This window comes from Hipposideros armiger, unplaced genomic scaffold (genome assembly GCF_001890085.2).
Source record: "Hipposideros armiger isolate ML-2016 unplaced genomic scaffold, ASM189008v1 scaffold_472, whole genome shotgun sequence".
NCBI lineage: Eukaryota > Metazoa > Chordata > Mammalia > Chiroptera > Hipposideridae > Hipposideros > Hipposideros armiger.
The window spans coordinates 945,737-959,696 of record NW_017731822.1 but is presented as its reverse complement, the minus strand read 5'-3'; the positions used below and the strand labels follow the sequence as shown (position 1 = coordinate 959,696).

At 46.1% G+C, this 13,960-nt stretch overlaps 1 protein-coding gene across 1 annotated transcript in view; it reads right to left on the bottom strand.

Annotated features, from left to right (window-relative positions):
• The window catches only part of TBC1D8 (TBC1 domain family member 8), a 115,937-nt gene extending 103,383 nt beyond the window's left edge, over positions 1-12,554 (bottom strand). Inside the window, exon 1 of the mRNA XM_019666480.1 lies at positions 12,259-12,554. Within this exon, the coding sequence (XP_019522025.1) occupies positions 12,259-12,385 (127 nt within the window). The 5' untranslated portion in view covers positions 12,386-12,554. The remainder of the gene's footprint in view (positions 1-12,258) is intronic.
• Positions 12,555-13,960: the final 1,406 nt, after the last annotated feature.

Below are 13,960 nucleotides of genomic sequence, written 5' to 3'. Positions count from 1 at the left end.
TTTAGGGGGATACGCAGTGCACACTTGAGAATTCCAATCCTAGGTTAATTACTAGAGTAAGTAATTACTAGAGTAGAGTTGCTCTCAATTAATTACTAGAGTAAATTATTACTAGAGTTGCTCTGGATTAATTGCAGGGTAATTACTAGAGTACAGTTGCACTAGATTAATTACTAGAGTGGAGTTGCTCCAGATTACTAGGGTAGGGTAAGTTACATGAGGGCAGACTTCGTTTTGTTCACTGACTGGAAGAGACAGAAGCACATGGAGGCACACAGTAAATACCTGTTGAACAAACTTCTTTTCCAAGATCTCCACATTCTCTTAAAACGCAACTGTTTATTGACCACAGTCAAGGCGAACCTAACATGTAACATATATACATGATATTAAAAAGCCCTACATCAAACTCGCTGAAAGCTCAGGGAGGTGGGGAAAACCTACATGCACTCCCTGTTCTGATACAGATGGCAACTGGAACCCCAAGAAAGCTCAGCACTTTAAAAGCCAGGTTACCAAATGGTTATTTCAATGAGAAAAGCAGAGGGTGGTTAGTTCAGACTCACAATAAAGTTATTTTTCCTGCAAAAATTTCCTAAATAAAGTGTTTTAAAAAAAGAGTTATAAGTATATTTTATGTTTTGTTATCTCAGGCTGAAAATACCTCTATGAAAGTGGACAAGGGCTTCCAGGATCACACTCAAACTTATTTATTTAACTTTGTATTTGGAAATAACCTGAAGCTTAAAAATGTTTCAAGAATTGAAATAGGACCAAGAACACTCCTATCATTTGCTCTCTTTTCTCCCTCTCTTTCTCTTGATATGATATATTATCTATGATATGACATAATTACACGCTTTTTTTCTGAATCATTTCAAAGGAGGTCTATTCCCATGAATAAGGGTATTCTCTTACATAACAATAGCACAGTTATCAACTTCGCTAAATTTAACACATGTGGAACTTTATCTACCATTTGTATTCAAGTTTTGTCATTTGACTCAATAACGAACGACCTTAACCACATCTTTCCCCCTCCAGTATGTACAGGACCCATTCCAGGGCTGGATGTTACATTTAGTGATCACATCTCCTTAGTCTCCTTTAATCCACAGCTTGTCTTTGTCTTTTATGACTGACATTTTGAAGACAAAGGTCCCCATGCGCCCTTTTTTGTTTTTGACAGCTTTGATCAACCAAGTTATTTTTAGTTTGTAATAAAAATATTCTTAAGTCTGAAATACTATTATCTTATTCAAATTTAGGTTTCTCTATACATTTTTAATAATTTGCTCCATTTAAAAAGTATACCTCCCTGACGTAAGCAATGGGAAAATTATCTAATTCACACAATTCTGATTCTAAATAAGACTTTTCAGGAATGCATACAGCAATATTATACATATAGCATATTTAGGGCATGTGCTTCCCAAGCTTTTGAGATTACGATCTCTTTCTGTGTGAGTACCTCAGCCATTCAAGTCTCTCTGAGATTCGCTCTCCCTCCCTCCCTCCCTCTCTTCCCCACCTTCTAATGATCTTCCTGGTATAAATGGATGCTCACCTATGGGGATTCTGGTCTTGAATCTTAGAAAGACTTCAGGCACCATCAATACAATAAGATCTCTGGTTTTGCCTCAAGTTTGAGTTTCTATAAATTTTAATTCAAGGAAACGAAACACATTTACTATCATGTGATTCTAGCTTAACTTTTGGCTGTTGGCTTAGAATACTCAAATCGGGCTTTCCAGGTTGTACAGGAAGTTAAAATCAAACAAGGAAAGCAGCTTTTCATAGTGGGACACACATCCCACCAAGGAAAACCTTCCAGGTCACAAGAGGCTCTCCAGCCCCTTTTCTCCTCCAATCTACTTGTCTTATTTGGATAAATGGAGACAAGCAAAAGGCTGAAAGCCAAACACCACCCACTCAGAGCAGACCTTTCCACTGCAAGCTGTCTGAGCAGTGCACATCAGAACTGCAGCTCACCTACTAGCGATTCCCAGATTCCCACACCCAGTGTAGTGTGATCACTATCGGCTCACCTAGCTAGGAAGCGGGCTCACGTGCTCTGCCTCAACCAGCAGGTGGTAGTTCAGCGGGAGTGCATCTCACGTTTAGCTTGTCTATTCAACAGTGTGCATTGGCCAAAACATGGACACACAGACACACACACAGACACACAGACACACACACAGACACACACACACACACACACACACACACACACAGCCCGCCCACTGCTTGCAGCTGTGAGCTCATGGGGGCTGGAATTCCCCAGCACTACAGAGGCCCCCACTTCCCAGGAACTCCAGGAATAGGAGTATAGGAGTACATCAGCGAGACAGGTCACCCTGCCAACTGCAAGGGTGGTTTTTAGGTCAAGCAAGTTTTGTCCTTCACATTGATTTTGGAACCTAATCCCCACATTATGTCTTGGGAACAAACAGTGTCCACTTCAAGACCTGAATGAGTGTCCAAAGTCTCCTCTCCCTGAAGTCTAAGGCAAGCTATGAGTTAAAACAAAACACACACACACACACACACCCTTGACAGTGCTGCCCTCACATGACACCCCTCCTTCCTCACCACCCACCCAGTCTCCAGCCCACTCCTACACCACATCCACCTGCATCCAAGCTTCTCTCACTGAGGTCATCAATATCTTACGAGCCTTTTCCAAACTACATTGCAGAATTGATCCCTCTTGCCTCCCTCCTACTTGAATACTTTTCTCTTGGCTTCTGGGAAAATACATTTTGATCTCCTCCTCAGCTCCTGATGTGGTTTCCTCCTCTACAGGTCTTACTAGGCAGTTCATCAGACCTAGCTTGTCCAAAACGGCTCTCAGAGGCCCAGGGCTTTTGCACAGGCCGTTTGCTGTCTCTCACTATCACCCAGTTAACCCTACCCCACACACCCTGCTGAGATCACGGGTCCTCAAAAAATGCTCCCTGGCACTCCGACCTAAATGAGTTTCCCTGATATTCCCTCTCACCCCCCTGCACTTACCACCATTATGCAATTCTGTATTTCGTGGTTTAAAATCACCCCAGTACTAGCACCTCCACGCCTCTACGCTGTAAGCTTCATAAGAACACAGGGACTGACACTGATGAATGAAATGTTCTCTTGGCTTTTTCTTCTTCTTTGAATACAAATAATAAAACGGATTTTGCCAACATATCTGGAAAATATTATAGTTCAAAGTATAAACGTTTCCACAAAGCAAAAACTGTTTTGTGTTATTATCATAATGATTACTGTTTTGTAGGTTAAGACACTGAGGCCCCAGAAGCAATGGGTTACAGTCACAGGACAACTCCGAGGCTAGGAGAAGACAAAAATCATCAACCTGTAATTCTAAACTGATTTTCTCTCTAGAGAAAAAAAAAAAAAATCCAGAATAGATATCTTTTCATTTCAAATAAAAGTACCTGGCTAGATTAGATGCATTTCTGAAAATAGCTTTTAAGCCTCCGAGAAACTGACACACCCCACACATGCTAGACATTTTCAAGGCTATATTTAGTTTACTAAAAGGACAAATATCTGAAGCACCGCCGGGACCAGGAGCAACCATGGTCCACGAGGCAATAATGAGACATTGCTTCACGGCCTCTCCTGAATTCCTTTTACCCACACAGAGGTGGAAACCAGAAAAAAAGCCAACCTCTCCCAAATTTTAGATTCCGTGTATTTTTTATCAAAGTGATAATATGCATGTAAAGAAGCATATAATGCTACAAGGCTCGTTGAGAAACCCAACAGTCCCTTCCCTTCTCCCTACTCCCACTGCCCAGCTCCCCAAGAACAACTACTTCCAACTCCTAACTGATTCTTTTGTATTTTGTATCTCCAAAGAACATGTTTATCTTACTACTTCCTGGCTTTTTAGGTTAGGCATTCACTGTCAATTTCAGAAGCAGAGAATTTAGCTCCCTTTCACTGATCACCACCACCACCTACCACTCACACCTCACTTAGGCAACAATTTTGGTTAGATCACTCCCCAATATTTACAATGTAAGTCTGGAGTGAACATTCTGTAGTCGTGAGCTTTGTAGGAAATCTATGGAACCTTCCCTAATCTACACAACTTTTTTATTTCCCCTGGAATTAACAACTCTCCTGGAATTTGGGGGCTTATTAAGCTTTCAATGTATCAGTAATGTACCCACAAACTCTCCCTGATGTGCCAGCACATCGTCGGGGGCCCAATCAATTTCTCTTCTCCTAGGAGCTGTCCAATCTGGACTGAGGATCCCTCAGTTGTCATCTCAGGTCCTCCCTTCACCATCCTGGAGACGCCCTTCTAAGGATTTTTTCTTAAACAAATCACAGAAAAACACCAACTAGTAGGGGGAAAGGTTGGTACATTTGACTGCATGGAAGAATGTTGGTTCTTCAAAAGACCCCTAATAAAATAAAAAGCCAAGTCATAGAGAGACTTTTAAATACATAAAATTGAAAAATACAGAACACATAGATACATGTGAGTGCTTGCATGTGCGTGCGCGCGCGCGCACACACACACACACACACACACACACAGCTCCTAAAATAAAAAAAGGCACCCCAAAGGAAAAAGTGGGCAAAAGACACAACCATTTCTCAAAAGGCAAAACAAATACTTAATAAATCATAAAAGGATTCTCATCCCTATAAATTATAAAGGAAAATTGCATCTATGTGGTTCTGAGATACTATTTTAATACCACCCAGATTGAAAAGTAGCATCTCTGACAATACCAAGTGTTGGTGAGGATGTGCCACCGTGGGGATTTTTACACACTGCTGCCAGACTGTAAATTGGCACAATCACTCTGGAAAGCAACTTGGAATGATCTAGAAAAGTGAACATGCACATCCCTATGACCCAGTGTTGAAGCTGTTCACAAACGTCCCAGTTGTCCTCTCCTTCCAGGCACATCGTAGGATGGCATGTCCCATGCCTTTGAGGTTACACAGGGACATGTGACTTGCTTTGGCCGCTGTAATGTGAATAGAAGGAATAGGTGTCACTTCCAGGTGGAAGTTCCAACGGCCAGCAAGAGAATCACCAAACTGCTGTCCCCTCACCATGGTGACCATGGAGGCATTAGGAATGGAGCCACCATCAGCCCAACTTGGAGTGCCGACAATGAGATGAGGTCCCTGCAGACCCACACTGGATATACAGCATGAGGGAGGAATAAACTGAGTCCACTGAGATGTTTGGGGTGTTTGTCACTAGCACAGCCTAGCCCATCTAGGCTGATATGTCCAACAAGGTCACTCATAGGACTATTCTCTAGAGAACCTTCTACACATGTGAACATTATACAAGAATGCTCATAGAAGCATGACTGGTAATAAAAAAACAATAGAAACTCAAATATCCACTAACAGGAGAATGAATAAATAGATACAGCAGGTCCTCAAATAACGTCATTTTGTTCAACATTGTCCTGTTATAAGGTTGATAAGAAAAATAATTGATTCCTGGCAAGGTCACGGTCAGTGTGGGGTTTGCACGTCCTCCCCATGTCTGTGTGTGTTTTCTCTGGGGACTCTGGGATCCTCCCACATCCCAGAGCTGTGTACATGAGGCTGGCCAGTTTACACTGTCCCCATCAGAGTGAGTATGGGTGTGGGGAGGTGGCCCTGTGACGGATGGGTTACCTGTTTAGGGTTCCCATGGCACCCTGAGAGGCTCCGGACACCATGACCCTGAACTGAAATTAGTGGGTTAGAAAAGAATGATCTAACTTGTTTTTATTCATCTTTTTTCAACGTATGTTGAGTTCACATTTGTTTCAGTATTTAATATTAGAAGTATACGGGAGGATGTGCACAGGATATATGCAAATAGTACACCATTTTATGTAAGGGGCTTTGGTATGGGGGGGTCAGGGAACCTAATCCCCCGCAGATATAGAAGGATGGCTGTATATATATATATATAAATACAAACATAAATAGGTGTAAAATATAACTGCAGGATGGTGGAAAAAAACAGCTTAAAAAATACATAAAGTATGATTTCCTTGTATAAAGTTATAAAAACATACAAAACTAAACAATGTATTGATTAGTTTTAAATATGTTAGAACTACAAATAGAAGCAAGGGAGTATTACATATAGCAGTGCTCACAGGGAGGGAGGGGAATATACTCAAGAAAACACACAAGAGGTCTCTCAGGCATTGCAAATATTCTCATTTTTGTAACAGGTGATGTTCATTTTATTACGTATTGTTTGCATTTACATTATATACTCCTACACACATGAAAGATTTCATATTTAAACACTTCAGACAAACTGCCACCCCATTTATTATTTTTGAACATCCAGTCTCTATTAGTAACTACATATTTATTCAGAATAAAACCAATCACAAAATATAGTACATTTTCCTAAGGAGATCTTATTAGGGGCTGTTTATTTTGTTGATTTTTCTTTCCTTTTTTTTTTTTTTAAGTAAAAAAAAAAAAAGGAAGCAGACAAAGAAAATCTGGTGCAACAGACCCACCAAATGTTCAAGAATATTAATGACTCTGATTCACCAAGCTGTGTGAGCCTGCTGGTGACGGACTGGGGACATCCTTCCCGGTCTGTATAGGATCCTAAGGGGTGGCTCTCACAGCTGGGCAGGTGCAGCTGACAAAGGACCTCTAGTCCTTCCAAGCACACAGGGCAGGCGCCAGAAACAGCCCAACAGCTCTCTCTATTATTTGTTACCGTTTTCTGCATAATTTCCATTTCCAGGATGAGGCAAAGCATTTCTCAGCCTCCAAGGCTTACGTTTATCAGTTCTACTTGGACATCCATGTAGCCCCTGAATATTTATCAAGAGTGCTCGGGTGACAGAAACTGTTGCAGCACTGGAGGCACAGTGGTGAGGGGCACAATCCTGGGACCTCCCTTCTGGGGCTCATGTTCTGGTGTACTCCAAACAGATAAAGCCACAAAGAGGGGCAGCTGGTTAGCTCAGTTGGCTAGAGCGCAGCACTCCTAACACCAAGGTTGCCGGTTCGATCCCACATGGGCCACTGAGTTGCGGCCTCCACAACTAGAATGAAACAACTACTCGACTTGGAGCCGATGGGTCCTGGAAAAACACACTGCTCCCCCAATAAAAATTTTTAAAAATAAATAAACAAACCCTATAAAAAAAAAAGCCACAAAGAGTGACAAACAGTGGTGAGTGCTGTAAAGGAAAGGAGAGAGCAGCAGGAGAGGATCAGGGGGAGGTGAGGACACCCCAGGCAGAGGGAACAGCCGGTGACATCCTGGGAGAGAACAGTGCCTGACATACTCACTGGAAGGCCCCATGCTGAAGAGCAGAGGTGAAGGAGAAGCAGCCTGAGAGGTGGCGAGGGACAAAGAAGCTGTTAAAATATGTGCAGGGCTGCTTTTAGGGCAGTCGATTAAAGTTTTAAAAAGTGGAGGGAAAATCTGGGCTGAAACTCTTAACAGATTTACTACTTGGATTTTAAATAATCTCCTTTATCCAATGCCACCAGGATGTGGAGTCAAGACCATAAAATCCTATCCCTTCACAGCTACTAAAGGAATTCTCGAAAAGCTACAAGCCTCTCTGTCATGTTCAGCTCTTCCTAGAGTCCCAATAAGGCTGAAATGGCTAAGCCTCCACTACTCACCATCCACACGTTTGTGCCTCATGTTATTTCCTGGAGTGACACAGTCCGTGCCCCGGGTGATTATCTAGCATTATACTCTCATTAAATGCAACTGATGGAAACCCCAAAGCTTTCACTAATGGCTTATCAGTCCTTCAAGATGTATCAGTTATTTTATACATAAATCTTCTGACTTATGCTCCTGAAATGCAAGTACCTCCTTTATTTATGGTTTCTTCCTTACTGTGCTTTTGGAAAACAAGACCAAAGCATGTAAGACTCTGGTGCCAATATCTAGAAGGTCTATACAGTGCAATGGCTGCCCTGTTGAGCTAAAAGTTTTCATTGTCGGTGAAGACAAAATCCTCCAACAAATTTAGCTACCTGAGCAGGACTCCGGCCAACATGAGGCGGACCAGCCAAAATGAGCAACACCCATGCTGGGCTGCACCCATTTCCAACCACTGGACAGAGTCCTTCTGAGCAAGCTTAGTGAGCCCACATGAATCCCTCGCGTCAGTTTCCCTTCCTCCAGTCTTTGGGACACTGTTCCAAAGGTAGTAGATGATGTACTCTGGGCACGGCCACTCACATGCAATGCAACGAACACCAAAGGGACGTTCCCTTTCTTTCTTAGGATTTAACATGGTCAAAGAAGCCCTCTATGCAAACCCTGCAAAATGCCTTTCCTTGGGGCAAGACTTAGCACAAATTGCTATTTAATTATTTAATTTACTAACTACACTTATCAAATACTGCACTTTCTAATACAGAAATGAATGGTTCTTATAGCCTTCACAAAAATGCAAACTTCTTTACAACACTTTTGTTTGAAGAAGCCCTCGTTACTTGATGTTTTTAACTTTTTCTTTCTTTCAAACCTACTAGGTGGCAAGCACAACTAATCCTTGATGTATGTTGTTTAATTCTAGCCCTTATTTTAACTGGAACCCTTGTGCATTGCTGCCGGGAACATGAAATGGAACAGCCAGGTGGAAAACACTTTCTAACCCTCAAAGTAAGTAAGTTTCATTATTACCCATGTCTTTTTTTCTTTTAAAGATTTTTTTATTGGGGGACTGGGGGATGGGAACAGCACTGGGGAATTGGGGGAAGGGGAACAGACAAGTTGCTGTCATTTTGTTCTTCAGTATAGTTATGGAGGACGTTGCTTCACTGGCCCAAGTTGGCACCATCATTGCACTCTTCCCGGGCGCAGCAGATCAGTTGCCGGCTTCTGGATGGCCGCTCACTGCGGCTGCTGGCCACTCACGCTGGCTGCTGGCTATACACGGTAGCCCATGGCAACCCACTGCAGCAGGGGCGGCAGCCTATGCTGTCACAGGCGACTCATGGCAGCCCAGCTCCAGGTTGAGCTATTGTTCAGCATCTTAGCTGTGGAGGGCAGTATCACTGGCCCTCATATGTGGGATCCGAACCGGGGCCCTCTGGCATCCCAAGCCAGCTCTTAACCAACGTGCCACTCGGCCGTTCCTTGCCCATGTCTTAAGGCTGAGTTATAACTAAGGCTCAAAGAAACGGAAGAAACTAGCCCAAGGCCACTCAGCCTAGATTTGTTAACCAACCGACTGATTTTGACTCCAAAGCCCATACTTCGCACTGTCCCATACCTCCACCCTTCACCCTAACTCTTAAAAAATCGGTTAGCCCATCAAATGCGATGACAGGAACAGGGGCTGAAGGCAAGCATTCTGAAAAGCAAGAAACACCAATATTTTATTCAAACTACAACTTTTTAACTGCCAGCCTCTTTGGGAAAAGCACTGCAAGATTATACAGAAATGCACATAATAAAACACTGGGAAACATTTAAACACCATCCTTCAGAGGGCACATCTGTGTGGTGATACTCAGTCTCTGACGTTTATGCTGTTCCTTTTGAGTGCTTCAGAGAACACTGTGGGAGAGGGCAGTGCTGCTGTGCATTCTGTCCACTGCCTCCCAAGTGCTAACTTCTCCCCCTTTGTTCTCCCAGACCTAACAGAACTTTCCTAAGAAATATTCCCACGGGCTGGAGACGGTATCCAAGTGAACACAGTGTAACTACTTCCTCCCTTCCAGGGCAGCAAAATCACTTCTGTCAGGGGGGCTTTGGGGGCACCGTGCAACGCTGTAATCAACACTGTAATCAATCACACCACCTTCCCACTGAAGGAAAAAGCGGCTGCCTCCCACTACTGCCCCTAAGCTCAGGACTTCCTCCTCCAGACAGGTCCCAGGGGGTGGGTGGTCACTGAAGGCACCTGAGAAGTTGGTGCCATGATCCTTCCCCCTCAAAGGAAAAGCTACAGAAAAAGACAGGCGATGGAGGAGGTCTGTTTCCCACCCACTCCCTCCAGTCTTCCACAGCAGTCAGGCTGCCAGGTAAACAGGAAGCCGGGAAGGGAGAGGGGATGCTCCCATTCCATGTAATAAGCTCAGCCTCCGTCAGAAAAGCTGGGCCGCCAATCCCACACAGCTTTTAAGAAAAAAGTGGAATCCATCATTCATGCGCTTATGCATCAATCTGTTCACCCTACAAATGTTTGCTGAGTATCTACTATAGGGGAGGAACCATCCTAGGTAAAATATCTGCCCTTATAGAACAGACAATTTAGTAGGGAGAAACAATAAACAAAATAAAGAAGTGTACTGTATATTAAAAAGTGAGAAAGAGTTATGGAGAAAAATACACTGGAGATGTGTACAGGGACTCTCTGTGTGTGTGTGTGTGTGTGTGTGTGTGTGTGTGTGTGTGTGTGTGAAAAAGCAGGAGGATAAATTATAATCCTCCATGAAAGAAAACCTTCTATTTCTGAGGGTGGGCAATTTTTAAACATTTCAGAGTACTTTAACTGCCAATGGAGACCGCCTATGTTTAAGTTCCTACTACCTAATTACAGATTCAGTATGGCAATAAAAGGAAGGAGGTACTTTTTCATAACTGCTCCCTTACATTGTATTTCCTACCCTTCTTAACCATCTCGCCTCACTTCTCTCCAAAGAAAAGCCTAAAACTGGTGAGAATGCACATCAGGTTAGTGTCCATTATTTTCATAGATAAAAGTCAGTCTAAGTTTTACACTTTTCAAATAAATGGCTAAAGACCTGCCAAATTCGAATTCCACATTTTCACAGAACAGCCACCCACATGGAGCTGCCCTGTGTCACATCGGTTTTGATTATACAACATTCGAAAGTGGCCCCGTTACGAGCAGCCCATCGGTGGATGTGGTAACTCAGGGTTGCTTCACCGGCACAGCCATGTTATTTGCTCACGAGCTAAATGCCCAAAGGTAAAATGTCCAGCTGCCTAGGAGATGTCATTCTTTCACAGTCAACAGAGGGCTCTAAGAAAGCAAACTGTCACCAAGTAAGGCCAAAGCCACAGGTACAATGACAACATGAGACCTGCTTGATTTTGGAACGCAACGGGACAGTCACAGAGAGACTCTGGACAATGGAGCCAGGCTCTTGGGAGGGAAGCTGGCCTGAATCTCCACCAGCCACAAGGGCGTCCCACACAGTCAGTGTGGGACTGAAAGTACTTGCTGGACAAATGTTCCTTCTGTTTCCCCATGTACAAATCTTCAAGCCCTGTCCACACCCTCTCCGAAAGGACACCATTTATAGGCCAGGTACTGAGCTAACTGCACGAAAAATTATGATCCACTGTCCTCAAAAGAGGGGGATAGGACAGCAATGAGCCCAGGGACCCGCGCGAGGTTCCTTGACCTCTTTCCCTGGCCTTGGTCTCCTCCTCGGTATAAGGAGGGATGGGATGGGAGGAAGATCTAAGATTCAGGCTCCAAAATTTGAAAATTCCAGAAGTGCCCTAGAATCAATTGTTCCTCTATTGGCCCCTTTAAAGAGGTGTTCCAGCTAATGCAAGCTGGCCTCAATTTTTCCAAATGCTTGATTTTCAATGAGGTTTGGATAACTTTTAGAAAAAATACTTTGTTTTTCACAAATTCTACAAGCCTGAGGTTTTCCTCCTATCATTCCTTGGAACAAACTGAACGGGAGTAGGGAACTGACCTGTTCAATCTTGCTACTAAAATCATGAGCTTGGGATTCGCACTGCCTCGGCTTCTCCTCCCGGCGTGGAGACCGTCCCTGGCCCTCCCTGCCCCGTTCCCGGAATGCCAGGGCCTCCCGAGCTGCTCCCCGCCACGGCTGGCCATGTGTTCCCCGCCGCGACACCACCTGGAGCCTCCAGAACGTCCAGGTGGCCAAGTCAGGGAGGGCCGGGGCGCACCCCGCTGCCACCTGGCCCCGCACCGCGGCCCGCGCTCCTCCAGGGGCGACCCTCGCTCCCTTGGGTCACGCTCCAAACCGCGTTTCTCCTTCGATTCGGAGCCAAATCTGGCCTCCAGGCGGTCACTGGGCCAGACAGCGAAGGCACCTGCCTGGCCCGGAAAAATGCACGATCCCGCAAGTCCCTTTGCCACAACCTCGACGGGGGCTTGCGAGAGCAATGCAGAAGAAAGGAAAGCAAGCCCGAGGCAGGGCCGTCCCGGCCCGGCGTCTCCCGAGAAATCGCCACCTGCGATGCGGCCCCACGGGCCGGGCGGGGAGCGAGGTCCGGGGCCCCACCGCTGCGCCCGCCCGCCCAGGCGCGCCCCTTACCCGTGAGGCGGCCACCCCCCTCGCCGTGCCCGCGGCGCCGCTGCAGGATGAAGTAGCAGCTGCTCTTCTGAGTCACCCACAGCTTCAGGGCGTTCTTCAGCAGCACCTCCTCGGGCTTGAGCCACATCGCAGCGGTCCGGCCGCGCCCGCGGGCCCCGGCTTACATCGCCCCGGCCGCTGGCCGCTCCGGGCCGAGCCCGCTCGGAAGGAGGCGGCGGCGAGGACAGCAGCTAGCCGGTGCCGGCGCTCAGAGCGTCCCGGGAGCGCGGCGGGCGCAGCTCGGCCCGCGCAGTCTGCGCGCCGGCCCCGCCCACAGACCCGCCCAAGTCCCGCCCACGGACGCCCCGGTGCCGCCCACAGCCATCCCCACCCCACGCGCCTGCTCCCCGGGCGCCTCCTGGGTTTCCGAGTCCGGGCCGCTCCAGCGCACAGTTCCGGAGTGGGGAGAGGAAGTCCAATCCCTGCTGCCAGGTACCCCCTGCTCCCCGCCGCGCTCGCGGGGGGCGCCGCGACCCTTATTCCTTTCCCGCGCCTCTTGGGAGGCAGCTCGGGATGGCACCTCATCCTGAACCGAAGCGGAGTGAGGGAAAAATACCTCTCTTGTTCTCACAGCTGCAGGTTGCCCGACCTGGGGCATTTATCTTTGGGGAGACTGAACGCACGCCAGAAAACCCAGATGTGTGTGGAATAACACAGCACTTAAAGTAACAAGAAACATTTTTACAAATAACCCAAAAATATCATTAAAAATTAAAAACAATTATTTTCCGATTTTTTAAATGCTTAGCACACGTTTTTGACACTTTGGCAAGGGATCCTACGGAGCTGCTGAAGAGGCAGTGACGTTATAGGACCCTGAGGCAGGTATCAGACCAAACTCAACCCTGGACACCCCTCGTGGGTACAGAAGATACTGATATTAGGGCCCTCCCGTGGGTCTCCTACGCAGGAATGACACCAGTCACGTTTGTTCTGAGAGAAATGAAAACCTGGGAAATATGGAGTAGATGATAGTGAGGAAACACTACAGGGAATGTGGAGGTAGGGTTTTTAAAATTAGTATTTCCTCAAAGCTGAGGTAGAAATAGACACAGGGTAGCTGGCCTGGAACTGGCTGGGAAGCCCAGAAGCCATCTCTGCAGGGAGGCAGTTCAATCCAACATCTTAGCAAAAGAGAGGACAATAAAAACTCCACTAAAATGTCCCTCGGGTTTTGACAAAGGGATCCCTGATAAAATGTGACGGCTAATTTAAGGACAGAACTGAAAAGTAGAAGTAAAGTAAATCCCCCACTGGGTGCCTGGGAACTGAGTGAAACCTCTTTGCCGGAAGCCAAGGAGGATCAGAAGGGATCAGCTCAGAACCCCAGACCTGACCTGGCAGGTATGAAGCCACACAAAGGGCCCTGTGCTAGGACAAACAGGACCGCCCACCTCGGAGGCAGGGGCAGCTGTAGTCCAGAACTGGCAGGCCACCGACAGATCTCCTCTGAGTAGAGCTGAGGAAGGAAGTCAGCTATAATAACCAGGAGGATTTTGGTGCACCAAGCAGACAGAACCATCAGAGATGGTCATATTCCTTCCAGAAACATTAGGTGGCACCTCCCCCCTCTCAGACTGGCTGCCCTGAAGGAAAATAGGCACAAAGTGTAGTGGGAGTTATGGTGAGGACAGCTGGGGATGCACAGAATAAAGGGTCAATT